This window comes from Macrobrachium nipponense, chromosome 1 (assembly GCF_015104395.2).
Source record: "Macrobrachium nipponense isolate FS-2020 chromosome 1, ASM1510439v2, whole genome shotgun sequence".
Lineage (NCBI taxonomy): Eukaryota > Metazoa > Arthropoda > Malacostraca > Decapoda > Palaemonidae > Macrobrachium > Macrobrachium nipponense.
Window position 1 is genome coordinate 127,029,590 of NC_087200.1, and position 15,737 is coordinate 127,045,326.

The 15,737-nt window shown below is 39.3% G+C and overlaps 1 protein-coding gene across 3 annotated transcripts in view; it reads left to right on the forward strand.

The window, feature by feature from the left end:
• LOC135219611 (armadillo-like helical domain-containing protein 3) overlaps positions 1-15,737 on the forward strand; it is a 166,240-nt gene that overhangs the window by 125,098 nt on the left and 25,405 nt on the right. For all 3 annotated transcript variants that reach the window (XM_064256515.1, XM_064256517.1, XM_064256516.1), the window contains exons 11-12: positions 9,487-9,588; positions 10,232-10,332. In XM_064256515.1, coding sequence (XP_064112585.1) covers positions 9,487-9,588; positions 10,232-10,332 — 203 coding nt within the window. The remainder of the gene's footprint in view (positions 1-9,486; positions 9,589-10,231; positions 10,333-15,737) is intronic.

The following is a 15,737-nucleotide window of genomic DNA, read 5'->3' on the forward strand; positions in this document are numbered from 1 at the left end:
ATGGTCGAAAAACGCAATTGTAAGCTAAAACTCATTTATTCTAGTAATATTCAATGATTTGCCTTTATTTTGCAACAAATTGGAAGTCTCTATCACAATATTTCGATTTATGGTGAATTTATGAAAAAAAAAAAAATTTTCCTTACGTCCGCGCGGTAACTCTTCCGAAAAAATCAGAAATTTTTTCGTCCAATTGTCATAATGTTTGCACCATTTTAAATTAGCCGTTACATAAAGTTTTATATATGAAAGTGTGTGCAATTTCATGTAGAATACAATCAAAAACAACCCATGGTTGTAGCTTTTATCAGTTTTGAAATATTTTCATATAAATAACGATAGTGCCAAAATTTGAACATTTGGTCAACTTTGACTCGACCGAAATGGTCGAAAAACGCAATTGTAAGCTAAAACCATTACATTCTTGTAATATTCAATCATTTACATTTATTTTTCAGCAAATTGGAAGTCTCGAACACAATATTTTTCAGCAAATTGGAAGTCTCGAACACAATATTTCGATTTATGGTGAATTTATGAAATAAACTTTTTCCTTACGTCCGCGCGGTAACTTCCGAAAATATCATAAATTTTTTTGTCTGATTGTCGTAATGTTTGCACCATTTTAAATTAGCCGTTAAATAAAGTTTTATATATGAAAATGTGCGCAATTTCATGTAAAATACAACCAAAAACAACCTATGGTTGTAGCTTTTATCAGTTTTGAAATATTTTCATATAAATAACGATAAATAGAAAAAATTCGTCCGGTCAACTTTAACTCGACCGAAATGGTCAAAAACTGCAATTGTAAGCTACAATACTTACAGTCTAGTAATATTCAATCAATTACCTTCATTTGGCAACAAACAGGAAGTCTCTAGCACAATATTTCGATTTATGGTGAATTTTTAAAATGGCTTTTTTTTACGTCCCCGCGTTACGAATTCATGCATCATTTTGTGATAATATTTTCTCTGTGTTGCCTTGATCGTTTTACAATGTGTTATATACCAAAATGATTGCAATTTAGTGTAAAAAAAAATCAACTCATTAGCTTTAACCGTTTTGCTCACAGCGCGATTTGAATACAATTATATATGAAATTTTGTGTTCGCGCTATCACATATCCCATTATTTATATATGATAATGATATTTTTTTTTCATTTCTGATGGTTGCATATTAAACGTCACGCAATGACTAAAAAAGACCCAAAAATTGACTCTTAATCTTGAAAACTAAGCATGCTCTGATTTTTTTAATAAAACATTTTTTTCCGGTTCGGCGCTCACTCCCAGACACCGCCAGCATACGGGAGACAATTTTTATTATACCCCTTCGGCGTTAAAGGGTTAAATGAATGTGAGATGATTAAGAGCATCAATAATGAAATAGTAATAAGACAATTAAGACCATATGTTGACTAACACATTCTATTTTCAACAAAAATATTCTGTAAAACAAAAACAAACATGATCACAATAATTGGAATTCAACTTCATGCCAACTGTCACGTGTTTACAGTGAAATTGCACCAGTGGGCAGTTGACGATTCGGTGGCTCATAGCCAGATACTTTCCAGGCAGAAGAATGTGGTGACCAACAAGCTAAGTCGCCAGGGACAAGTTAAAGGTACGGAGTGGCTTGTGCATCAGGAGATAGCAGACAGGCCTTTTCATCTGATAGGGAGACCAGTAATAGACCTCTTCGCTACAAGGTTCAACAGGAAGTTAGAAGTTTATTGTTCAGTGGTCCCTGATCTGTTTGCCATAGCAGAGTGTGCCCTTCAGCATCCTTGGGACAACATGGATGTTTACGCCTTTCCCCCATGCTGCCTGGTCTGTCATGAGTTCCCATAATCGCAGGATAACCCTAGTAGTTCCTCTGTGGTCCCAAGCAGACTGGTTCCCAGATCTTTTATTTCTTCTCTTGGCAGTTCCGAGAAAAATATCCCCTTTGTACAATCTTCTCTGCCAACCTCATGTAGAGAGATACCATCAATCGGTAAGGTCCCTTATCTCTTCACGGCTGGAGACTATCCGGTATCTCCTGCAAGTGAGAGGCTTTTCTCACAGAGCAGCGACTCAGATGGCCAGCTATCTCAGATGTTCATTAACCGTGTACGGGGGGAAATGGGCCGTATACTATGATTGTTGTTGATGGGGTGTCTCTCCACTCAGAACTCACTTAGAACTTCTGTTCAACAGGTAGATAACTTTCTGATCTTCATCAGAACAGAAAGATGCCTTTCTGTTTTGGGTATCAGGGGCTACAGGGCTGCCTTAGGATTAGTTTTTCGTTTGAGAGACGTGAACATAACTTTAACTTGGGAGATCTCTGTTGGTCAAGAGCTTTGAGCAGTCATGTTCTCTTAGGGAACTCAAATCTCCTAGCTGGGATCTTCCTCTTGTGCTGAGTAGTCTCACTCGAGCCCCATACAAACGACTACGTCAATCTTCGAACAGGAACTTGACCTTGAAGACAGTTTTCCTTCTGGCCTTGACTTCCTCGAAGAAAGTGGGTGAGCTCCATGGACTAGCTTTTGACGTAAAGCATACCAATGGTTGGGGGTCAGTAGCTTTCAAATTTATCCTGGAATTTGTTGCTAAGACTCAGAACCCCTCAGTGCATGATGACAGATTTACCTCCTCTGTCATTTCCCTTAGGGGTTATGTTAACAACAATCCTTAAGAGTTACTTCTTTATCCCATCAGAGCACTACGTTATCATCTAAAAAGGACTTAGCACCTTAGACTGAGGTATCAGAGACTGTTAGCACAGGCCATGTCAAGAAAGAAATGTCCAGGAATACCAATTCATTTTGGTTGCGTGAGGTGATTTAGGCAAGCCTTCTCCTTACTGTCAAGTTCTACTCCAGATACTGTTCATGCAAGAGCACACGGCATTAGAGGATTGAGTTCCTCTCTGGTATTTAAGAAGAACTTGTCTGTTCATAAGATTTTGAATGCTAGTTCTTGGCTTGGCTAAACCTCATTCACCTCCTCCTACCTGAAGGACATTGCACACAGGTCCTTGGACACCTTTTTCCTTGGGTCTGGTGGTGGCTGTTCAATAAGTTGTGCAGCTCATCCAGTGCCCCTTGTGGGACAGTTTGCAAGAAAGAGAGAAGGATTGAGATGACTGGTCTTTTCTCTCTCTCTCTCTCTCTCTCTCTCTCTCTCCTCTACCTATGGACAGTGTGAAGACAGAACCATCATACACTGGAACTGGCTTGATACAGATGAGTGTTGTATCCATACTTTTACAGGGTTTATGTTCTATACAGTATACATTTCAGCAACATTTCTTCCTCTCTCCAGTAAGGGAAGTGAGTAGTGACAAACCCATTTTAGGCGATTACCCTGGTTTGTTACTCAAACAGATATAACTCTTTAACTTCCATATATGCAATGAATCTCAGAATTCTACAGTGTATATTAACCCAGTGGTCTGAATGTTAGATACACACATATGTAACGGTTGAGAGGTTTAAGTTCCCTTTCTTGGGGTTCTCATATCTCTGAATGGTGACCAGGTGTGCCAAACCTCCAGTTGGTTCAGAATTCTCACACCTCCCACCAAATGTGAGTCTATCCTTATGTTAAGACCCAGGTTTATTCTGCATATGAGCAAATGTCAGATTTTTTATTTTGTGTTTTTCATAGCTAGCAAACATACAGTCTTAATTGACTGCCCACCTCTAGCCACCTCTCTTCTGGTTAACCATGGGTTGGAAAAAAAACTGATACATCACAAGGTTGGTCTTGGGTCGCTGACTTCTTTCCACCTTGTTTCTGTGAAGGATGCCAGATGCCACTGATTCCTTGCATATACAATTCTTATTGTTTTTAACCAGTTTTCCACCTAACGCCAGAAGATTTATCCTAATGTTAAGACCTCAAGTGTGTTAGCTAGGAAAATTACAAATTAATAAAAATGTTGTCATATAAGTAAGACTATAAGATAAAATTTTTATCATATCAATCTTGGCGAGGGTTGTTCTTTATTGTTACTATGTTGTCATCAGTATGCAGTCGTACATTTGAGGTTGGGCTGGGAACAGTATTCACGAATTATGACGCATCACTATGACAGACTGGGATTTTTCATACCACTGTATTAAAGTTAACCCTTTAACGCCAAAGGGGTATAATAAAAATTGTCTCCCGTATGCCGAGGGGGTCTCGGAGTGAGCGCCGAAGCAGAAAAAATATTTTTTTCAAAAAATCAAAGCACGCTTAGTTTTCAAGATTAAGAGTTCATTTTTGGCCCCTTTTTTTGTCATTGCCTGAAGTTTAGTATGCAACCATCAGAAATGAAAAAAATATCATTATTATATATAAATAATGCGATATATGATAGAGCGAAAAAAAATTTCATATATAATTGTATTCAAATCGCACCGTGAGCAAAACGGTTAAAGCTATTGAGTTAATTTTTTTTGTATTTTATACTAAATTGCAATCATTTGGGTATATAACACATTGTAAAATGATCAAGGCAACACAGAGAAAATATTATCACAAAATGATGCATGAATTCGTAACACTCTGACGTAAGAATGTTTTTTTTTTCAAAAATTCACCATAAATCTAAATATTGTTCTAGAGACTTCCAATTTGTTTCAAAATGAAGATAAATGATTCAATATTAGTATACTGTAAGAGTTTTAGCTTACAATTGCAGTTTTCGACCATTTCGGACGAGTTAAAGTTGACCGAATGTCTAATTTTTGTTATATGCAAATATTTAAAAAATGAGAAAAGCTACAACCTTCAATTATTTTTTTTATATTCTACATGAAATTGCGCACATTTTCATATATAAAACTCTATGAAACACCTATTATGAAACGGAGCAAATATTATGAGATTGCGACGTACGCATTTCGGAGATTTGCAGCGGAGAATCCGCCTGCGGAGGGAAGGAAAATTTTTTTTTAAATTCACCATAAATCTAAATATTGTGCTAGAGACTTCAAATTTGTTTCAAAATGAAGATAAATGACTGAATATTACTAGACTGTAGTAGTTTTACCTTACAATTACGTTTTACGACCATTTCAGTAGAGTCAAAGTTGACCGAACGTGGTTTTTTTCCTATTTATCACGATTTATATGCAAATATTTCAAAAATGAGAAAAGCTACAAACTTCAATTATTTTTCGTTGTATTCTACATGAAATTGCGCACATTTTCATATATAAAACTTTATGTAATGGCTAATTTAAAATGGTGCAAACATTACGATAATCGCACGTATGATTTTTGCGGAAGAGTTACCGCTTGGACGTAAGGATTTTTTTTTTTTTTTTTTTTTTTTTTCATAAATTCACCATAAAACAAAATATTGTGCAAGAGACTTCCAATTTGTTGCAAAATGAAGGTAAATGATTGAATATTACTAGAATAAAAGAGTTTTAGCTTGCAATTGCGTTTTTCGACCATTTCAGTAGAGTCAAAGTTGACCGAAGGTTGAAATTTTGGCACTTAGCGTTATTTATATGAAAATATTTCAAAACTGATAAAAGCTACAACCATGGGTTGTTTTTAGTTGTATTGTGCATGACATTGCACACATTTCCATATATAAAACTTTATGTAACGGTTAATTTAAAAAAAAAAGTGCAAACATTACGACAATCGCACGTATGATTTTTTCGGAAGAGTTACCGAGCAGACGTAAGGAAAAAGTTTTTTCATAAATTCACCATAAATCAAAATATTGTGCTAGAGACTTCCAATGTGTTGCAAAATGAAGGTAAATGATTGAATATTACTAAAATATAAGAGTTTTAGCTTACAATTGCGTTTTTCTACCATTTCGGGAAAGTCAAAGTTGACCGAATGTTCAAATTTTGGCACTTATCGTTATTTACATGAAGATATTTCAAAACTGATAAAAGCTACAATCATGAGTATTTTTTAGTTGTATTCTACATAAAATTGCACACATTTTCATATATAATACTCCATGTAACAGCTAATTTAAAATGGTGCAAAAATTATGTCAGTGACGAAATAATTTCTGAGATGTGTCACTGATACTTTTTATTGCGATAAGAAAGAAATTCGCGCTTGCGCCTGCGTAACGATTGTAAACAAAACAATGCCTAGATCCGTGAGCTCCCAGCATCCCCCAAGGCGCGTGATTCAAAAGCTTTCGCTTGGTAGGCCTACAAGTATTTTTCTGCGAATTTAAAAAAAAAACTTTTCTATGTCGATGTAAAATACATCCAATCGGCACCCGACAGACAATTTATCTTGACGTAAAATACGTCCAATCAGTGTTAAAGGGTTAAAATCATTGATAAATTTGCATTTTCATGAAGAAATAACTATATAAACAAGTTATTGACTAATTATTGCTCTCAGCAGTCAAATAGTCACAATCATGCCTATGTTCAAATGTAGTGCCATTCATGACATATGTCTAAAAATAGAACAGTAGGAGGCTGTCATTGTCTAAGTCTCCATGGCAGCCAGCCAGCCAATTAGATTTTAGCTGTATTCTAACTGAGTAGAACATTTTACACGTGAAGCCGACGATGACATGCTCTAAAGGCATGTACATTACTTGGTTTTATTAAGTTTTGTCAATTTTAAAAATGAACACAATTCACATCCTCTAACCATATTGAAGCCAGGTTTGAACCTAATAACATAAGGTCTAATTTAAACACACACAAATGAAGTATCTACAGAACACTGTTTGCTGGGCCAACTATGTTTAACTGTGATGTAGCACATTACAAGGTAAGGCTGTCATGGGGTAGGCTTTCCTCTACTTTAAAGATCATGACACTGCATTAACTATATAATTACTGAATACCACAGTCAAATTGCATTCCATAAGTTGCATAATGAGAACAATAATTTTGTAAACTGGTTTTAAGGGGGCCGGCCGGCTAATGCCCTTTTTTAAGGACAGGACTTTGATATTCATACCACTTAATAAGGTGACTTGGGACATCTCCAAACCGCATATGATTTTCACCTCTGACCTTCGGTTTTGTGACGCCAGGGCGATTTATCCTGAAAATAACAATTTTTCAAATTCTATCTCCTCCCTTGATATTTAATATTAAGACCTGGGATTACTACCATATACAGACCTGATATAGACCTCCAATCGAATGGAGAGTTTTTTTTCTAAAAGTCATTTTTTTGCTAGATATAAATTTTTCAATATGGTAAAAAAATAAACCTTATAAATCAGGAGAAAAAAATTTATTAAAAAAATGCGAAACAAAAACTGGAAAAAAGGGCTCTATTTGATTGTTCTATAATGTCTTTCCGAGTTATATACTAAATTCCAATGTTATAGCTTTAAAACTAAGGGAGAAGATAGATTTTGAAGGTCAATAAGTATAGTTTTGAGATACGGGCGTTCAAAGTTTTCCTTCGTATTTCTATAAAGACAATGTTAATAAATAATGATTATTATGAATGTATATTTCTTTTTTGTGTATTAATAAACCAAAACTATTTTATTTATCATAATTTAATCATAAATGATGATCCCTTTGCTCATATATCGCAGCCTGGGGCACTGCTTGAGGCAAGATGGGGTACTCCTTCCTACGCAATTCTCTCTCTCCCCTTTACTAACTCGGCTTATTACAGCGAATTTTCTTCTTCTGTATGTTAGCGAGATGTTTTCCTTGTATTTTCCTCTTTGGCATGATGAAATTCGTGCCTGAAACAAAGATAAACAAACGTAAATGCAAGAGAATGTCAAGAGGTGAAACTTGAAGGCGTACTCTTTTTTTACAAAGACAATTTAATAAATCATGATTATTATGAATTTCATATTCCATTTTGGGTATTAAAAAACCAAAACTTTGTTATTTATCATAAATGAAGATCTCTTTGCTCAAAGATCGTAGCCTTGGGCACAGTGTGACGTGTGCTGTCAAGCAAGACGGGGGCGTTACTAAGCAACCCTTACTTCGCAACCCTCCCCTCTCTCTTCACTAACTACGCATATATTATGATATTCTGTAATAATACTTGAGCGATTTTTCTTCGTCTGTATGTTAGCGAGATGTTTTCCTTGTCTTTTCCTCATTGGCATGATGAAATTCTTGCCGAAACATACATAAACATACGTAAAAGCAGGCAAATGTCAGAGGTGAAATGGAACGTGTAGACTACTTGAAGTCTGTGATCGCACTAAATCAGGACAGGACTTGGTAGCTGAGCCTGAAGTCTCCTTCTCGACTCGGGGAATGTCTACAGATGCCATTTCTCCCAATTTCATTGACAATAATTATCAAAATTTACGATAATAGAAGAAATATTGCATTTTCTTGTACGGATCAATGTTTTAGGCTTATTGAGTTACGTTAACTAATTACCCTGTAACTACGAAAGTAAGAGGAATTTTGACGAAATATTTTGTATACGTATTCTCAATTGCCATATGAAGCTCCATGAATTTTTTCATGACTTTGCATTTTTCGCCCTATACCACCATATATAGGGGTTCCGGCCAGCCCCCTTAAGCATACTTGAGGGCAATCAAGTTTGTCAACTAAATAACCCTACAAAAAATCCACCCTCTGTTTTGGACTGTTATTCTTTATAAAGTAATGGCTACCTCTTGCAAACGTGCCTGCAGAGTAATTACAGTGATTTAAGTATAACTAAATGTAATTAGTCATAGACTCCGTAAAAGCAGCCAACAAAACACTGGATAACCCAAGCAAGCCAGTGCTAGCCAGTGTAGAGTACAAATGACATTGGTCATAGAAAAAGTGTGTGCTAATGTACAGCTGCAGTTTTCGCGATGGTAACTTTGATTTGATGAATTATTGGTGAAGTAGAACACATTAATGTCTTGAAATTTCTATCAGCCTGCAGGCTAGACTCAAGTATTTGGGGGTACCAAAGCTATAGTTATTTAGGGTAGTATTGTGATGACATTGTCAGTGGGAAGAAGAAATTTGTTTCTTATTGGAAAGGGTAGACCCATTGTACTTTACTGGAAAAGACAGACCCCTGAGCTGTCTGTTTGTTTAGATGGTACTGTATGTCTGTATCCCAACCCCATTTCATGCTGAATGACCAAAATAGATCTTAAGTGCTTAGGCTAGTCCCTAAATTTCATAATCCATCCATCTATCCAACCCATTTCTGTTGCATGAAGGCCAGAGACACATGGAATAACTTTCTGCCAGAGAAGGGTCTGGAACACAAATGTACAAACAGCCAGGTTGGATTCTTCTATATTGTCTGCTAATGAGTGGCAGATGTTGGCAACTGAATCAAAACGATCAATTTTATTTTAGAAATTTGTGATTATGAATAAAAACCACCCCAAACTACAGCTTGCTAAGCCTTGAAAATGACAATTGATGCTATAATGAGTAAGAACTTCATGTGTGTTTTGGTAAATCAGGGGGTTTGTACTTAAGAAAATATTTTAATTTTTCTTGTGGAGTAATTATATCACACTCATATCGGATCTCTTCATTATGCAGGTGATGAATATCTTCAACTTGTTTATTACCTACGGTGACACATTCCTATCAACTCCCTCAAGTTATGATGAACTGTATTATGAAATTATGCGTATGCACCAGGTAAGAATTTAGTAAAAATCTGTTGCAAGTTTCCTTCTAGGGAAAGTGGGGTTATTGTATGTATATTCCAATTTGTATTCTTGGGATAGTTGGAATATTGACAGTATAGTACATTCCAATTTGCATTCTTACTCCCTGGATAAACCATTTCTCTCACTCAAATTAGTCTTTTGAAGCCTAGTCAAGATGTTCCTCACAAAAACACCTATCGACTTAAAGATTTTTTTTTTTTTTTTTTTTTTTTTTTTTTTTTTACGATTGACTTACTGTGTATGTTACCCATCCGCAAACGGTTAATGTCATTATTTTGTGCTTTTCTCAAGAACCCTGTACTGCTGATGCTCCAACATAAAGAATGAACCAATGTATTACTCACAAATTTTGTAGCAGATGACCTTGTTAGATCCATTTTTATACATGTTTAATTCCATTCAAAGGTAAAGGACCTGTTCAAATTGCAATTTTTTACTGGACTGTACTTCTGCTTATGTTTCCAGACAATGTGCGCAAATTTACGCGTTCATAAACGTCCTTATCTTTTATTAAGAAAAGTTGGCAAAGCTGGAAATGTAGTATTAAGGTGTGAAATGTGAATGTACACTGTAATTTTTCTGACATATAATTTGGAAACTTTATTTTACAGGTTTTTGAAAATATGTATTCTATGAGCCTTCGTTATTCTCGATCTGATGGGGACTATAAAGAAAGTGCGCAGAAGCTGACAAATTGCTTGGGGAATGTTAGGTGAGTCACATCAATCATTATTCAGTTGTTTTTAAGATGTCAAGATTAGAGTAGACTCCCATATTCATGGGGGATTGGTACCACACACCCCCATGCAAATAGCTAAAATCTCTGAATACTTGAAACCCCTCTCAAAATGCTTAGAACTGCCCATTTTGATTGTTATAACAGAAAACTTCTATAAATGCTTATATCTGAGTATTTTATAACTTTTATCACAAAAGTGGATTTAGTTATGAAAATTAAATGAAAATACAGTAATTTGTGAATATTTCTCTGTGAAAAATACTGCAAATAATGGCCATATATGGTCCATGGAAAAATCCATGAATAGGTGGGTCCGCGAAATGTGAGTCCACAAATAGCGTGGGTCAACCAAGATTTTAGGAATTATTTTATTCTCATCAATGATTTGTAGTGTATTTTCAGTGATTTACTATTTAGAAATCTTAGTGAGACCAGAAAGGATAACTTATAGTTATCTGGGGTCGACTATAATTTTAGGAATTATTTTATTTTCATCAGTGATTTGTAGCTTATTTTCAGTAATTTAGAAAGGACTCACCAAGATTTCTAAATAGAGTGGGCCCCCGTATTCACGTTCTCAGGGTTCGCAGACTCACTGATTCCCAGATTTCTCTCTGGACCATATCTACCCATTATTTGCGGGGAATTCGTCTATTCGCAGGGTTTTCCGATGATAAATAATCACTAATTAGTGTATTTTGATGTTATTTTCATGCCTAAATACATTTTTATGATACAAAAATGATTTACTAATTTTAAAATATTAATATTGATCAATACTGTATTAGTAAGTTTAATAAGATTAAATGATATCATAATAACAATAATAATTCTCTCTCTTACAGCGATGTATGTTTTTTGTATGATAAATAAATTATTTACTAATTTTCAAAATATTAATATTAATGAACCAAACAAAAACTTCTTTCAGTTTTCTTCTGAAGATTGAAAAAGAAACCCACAAAATCACCATGTAACATTTTTACTTCTAAGTATTTACATTTAATTTTACTCCACACTCGAGTACTTTCTGGCACTACATATATGTGGCCCATTTTCTAGAGATGTATAGGTTGTCAGCCTGGGTCAAGGGCTGAAAGTACTCGAGTGTGGAGTAAAATTAAATGTAAATACTTAGAAGTAAACACGTTACACTGTGATTATTAATATTAATATAAATTAGTAAGATTTTAGTTGTTCCGATACGTATACAAACCCTTTAACAATAGGAAGGTACTTGGCGGCAGCTGAACCGGTCGTAAGCTTCGAACAAGGGGGTTCGGTAGTTAACTACTTGTCCGGCAGTTGGCGGTCAGCTCGACTGCGAGGAGAGGAGTCACTTTGCTTTCGGCCGCGTAGGTGGATGGACGTGTTGCTCGCCTCTCTGCCCACTTCTTGTCGTATGCTTGTTTGCTTCACTGCGTGAAGGCTTTATTCTTTCTCTCTTACTGTGTGTATTTGTGCAAGGATATACGTAAGTACGTGTGTGTTTTTGTATTTCATACAGTGAGTATTGTGATTGTGATTCGAAATGGAATCCCAAGAGCCGGAGAGACCCCCTCACCCCCCCCTTACAGCCGCAGATTGTGCCCTGGTGTGGAGGGCCTTCCGATCATCTGTTGAGGTTGATCCTTATGAGTTTTGTACTCGGTGTAGAGGGCGGGAATACTCTCGCACCGAGACGTGATGTTTGTGTGTTTTGGTCGGAGGAGCAGTGGGAGCGCTATGGGGGGAGGAAGAAGCCGCGTAAGCCGGCTAAGGAGTCGTCAGAGGGTTCTCCGGCTACGCCCTTGGTTACAGACACGTCGTCTTCTTTTCTCCCTCCACCTCAGCTCCCTCGTATGGCTCCTGGAGGAGTTGCTGACTGCAGGCGTGTAGGACCATCGCGACAAGCACCTTCACATCAACGTCCTGGAGCTCAAGGCAGCGTTCCTCGCTCTCCAAGAGTTCCGGGACAGTCTGGTGGGACACTCGGTGGGGTTGATGAGCGACAACACTACGGTAGTGGCGTACGTCAACAAGCAGGGGGGCCTATATCCCTCCCGCTGCACCAGTTGGCGTTGCAGGTGCACGAGTGGGCCGTGGCACACTCAGTAGAGCTGTCGGTCCACTACATTCCAGGCAAGAGGAATGTGGTAGCCGACAAGCTCAGCCGTCGGGATCAGGTGATAGGAACCGAATGGTCCCTTCATCCAGACGTGGCGGAAAGGCTCTTCAACCAGGCGTGGGTCTGTTCGCCACCCGGCACAACAGAAAACTCCAGGTTTTCTACTCAGTTGTGTCGGACCCATGGGCAGCTGCAGAGGATGCTCTTCAACATCCGTGGGACAACCTCTTTGTCTACGCCTTTCCCCCGTTCTGTCTGATTCGCAAAGTGATCAGCAGGGCGCTATTCACCGCGAACCTTGGTATGATCCTGGTGGCGCCCAAACGGCTGGTACCCTGACCTGCTGGCTCTGCTTGCCAAAGCACGGAGAGAGATTCCCCCCTGGCACAACCTCCTGTGTCTTCACAGCTGGCTGTTATCCACCATCTCTTGCGAGCGAGAGGCTTTTCTTGCAGCGCAGCAACAGAGATGGCTGGATACCTCAGACAGTCCTCAGCAGCTGTCTACCAGGGGAAGTGGTCTGTCTTCTGTGGTTGGTGTCGTGGACGGGGTCTCTCTCCTCTCAGAGCCACTCTTCAGCAGGTAGTGAATTTCCTTGGCTTCCTTTGCCGAGAGAAGCTCCTCTCTGTCTCTGCAGTTAAAGGATACAGAGCCGCCCTGGCCCTAGTCCTTAAACTGCGAGGTGTGGATATCTCCTCTTCTTTCGAGATCTCCCTCCTGATGAAGAGCTTCGAGAGGTCTTGCCCACCCAGGGAACTCAGGCCCCTGGGGTGGGATGTGACTCTCGTCCTTAGGAGTTTGACTCGCAGACCCTTCGAGCCACTCCAAGAGTCGTCAGACAGGAATCTGACCCTCAAGACCCTCTTCCTGCTGGCCCTGGCATCGGCTAAGAGAGTAGGGGAACTTCATGGTCTTTCCTTCAACGTCAAGCATTCCAGGGGATGGGGATCCATGACGCTCAATTTCGTCCCGAACTTCGTAGCGAAGACTCAGGAGCCTTCGGTCCCTAACGACCGGTTCGAGTCTTTCACGATCCCCTTTTTGAAGGATTTCATCGATAATGATGCGGATGAGATGCTGCTTTGTCCTGTGAGGGCGCTATGGCGCTATCTGAAGAGAACTCGGCACCTCAGGCCTGAGTGTCGACGCCTCTTTGTTAGCACTGGGGTTACCAAAAAAGAATTTTATACATTCAACTTCCCTGTCAGATATATACTTAGCTATTGACTCCGTCTGTCCCGCTTTCTAATTCAGATTTTTTCGTCGGCCGGGACATCAACATTGTTGTTGTTCCTCCTGATTTGATTTTCGTGTTTTTTCATCGCTATTGATCTAGACCGGTTTTATTGGTGATGTATTGGATCTTTGGTTGGGCATACGCTTTCGTGGATTGTTTATTGATTTCGGATTTGGATTTTTCTCATAATGTCGGACTCTAGCTTTTCAGTTAGAAGACTGTGTGTGAATGAGGGATGTATGGTGAGGCTACCGAAAGCTTCGGTAGACCCTCACACAGTTTGTAAGGGGTGTAGGCAGAATGAATGCTCTGTAACTAACACCTGTAATGAATGTGTAGATTTGAATGAGGAAGAGTGGAAGACTTTAAATTCCTATTTAAGGAAATTAGATATGGATAGGGCTAGGAAGGCTTCCTCCAGAAGCGTAAGTAGGTCTCGTTCTAACGAGCCAATTACTGTAGCACCTAATCCTAAATTTGTAATTACTTCTTCATGTTCTACAAAGACTGCAAATCCTGCAACGGAAATTGCAGATCTGAAAGCTGCACTCAAAAGGATGGAACGTCAAATGCAAACTATACAAGGTAAACGCAGTGAAAGTGACGTAAGTGTCCCCAGTGCAGTGGAGGGTGCGTCTGATCGGCTTCATCTCGCTCCCAGGCCTAGACCTCTTTCAAGCTCCCAGGCCCAGAGGAGAAGGAATGTCAAAAGCCTTACGGAGGTGATGGAGAATCCCCACCGATCAGGCGTCCCCTCAGCAGATTCTGTGGCGTCCCGAACTGCCAAGGATAGCTATAGGAAAAGCATCCTAAAAAGTGTTTTTCATCATCTGATTCTTTGCCTCAAAGAAAGGGCTGGAGTTCTGACGAACTTTCACGCCCCTTGAAAAGGAGTTGGAAAGCTCCAACTCAGGATTCAAGTCCAGAGTGTTTCCCTGAAGAATCGCCATGTGAAAGGAAAAGAGCTAAGAATATACCAGCTCTCAACTCGGAGTCTCCTTCCTCCTCTAGACCTCCTTCACCGACATCGGACAAAGAAGAAGAGAATGCTGCTACTAAGATTCTCTTAAAAATGCAGGAACAGATCTCCTCTTTAGTAGGAGTTCTTAAAAAGGATGCTCCAAGAAGAAAGGACTCTTTCCTGCCGATAAAGAGATCGACGGGAAGAACGGACGTTTCTGGCACAAAATTTGCGTACTCTACTCCTCGGACAGGAAGTAGGAGAATAGCGCCAAAAGCACCAACCTGGCGTAATGCACCAGAAGCGCCAGCCTGGCGCAATGCGCCAGAAGCGCCAGCCAGGCGCCAAGCGCCACAATCGACATCTTCAATTGTTCGAAGAGACATTAATCAAGAGGCTTCTTTTAGCTTTGAGCAGGATCAGCCTTTACCTGACAGGGACTCCAGACGTCGCACGGGCGGCCGTAGCCCCTGTCGGGATAGAGCTTTTCCTGTTAAGAGCGATTTGGGAGGACATCCTTCTTCTGACAAGAGAGAGAGACGTCACACAGGCGGCCATCGCTCATGCCAGGAGAGAGATTATGAGAGAGTCTTTTCACAGGATCAGCCTCTCCCTAGTAAGGACGCAAGTTGTCGCACAGGCGGCCGTTGCTCTTGTAAGGGCGGTGTAGACGTTGCGAGAGACTCGTCCTCTATCGATAAGAAACAATCCTCTTTGGTTGGTCCCTCTTCCCCCATGGAGATTGAACAAGAGTTAGAAGATGTTTCGGACTCTGAAGATCATACAGCTGCGGGTTTATCAGAGTTTGGAGATTCTTTTAGTCCTGCCGCTCCTCCTTCGCCTAGATCTTTGTTCACGAGCATCAAGATCTCGAAATCGTCCTCTTTCTTAAAGATGAAACCGACCATTTCTATGAAGAAGGCTCAGCGGTTTGTTGAAAACTGGTTTAAATCCAAGGAGGAGGTGGGGAAAACCGTCTTTGCCTGCCCTCCTTCCAAACTATCAGGAAGGAGAGGTATTTGGTATGAGACAGGAGAATCGTTGGGTCTTGCTCTCCCGACCTCGGCCGAAGC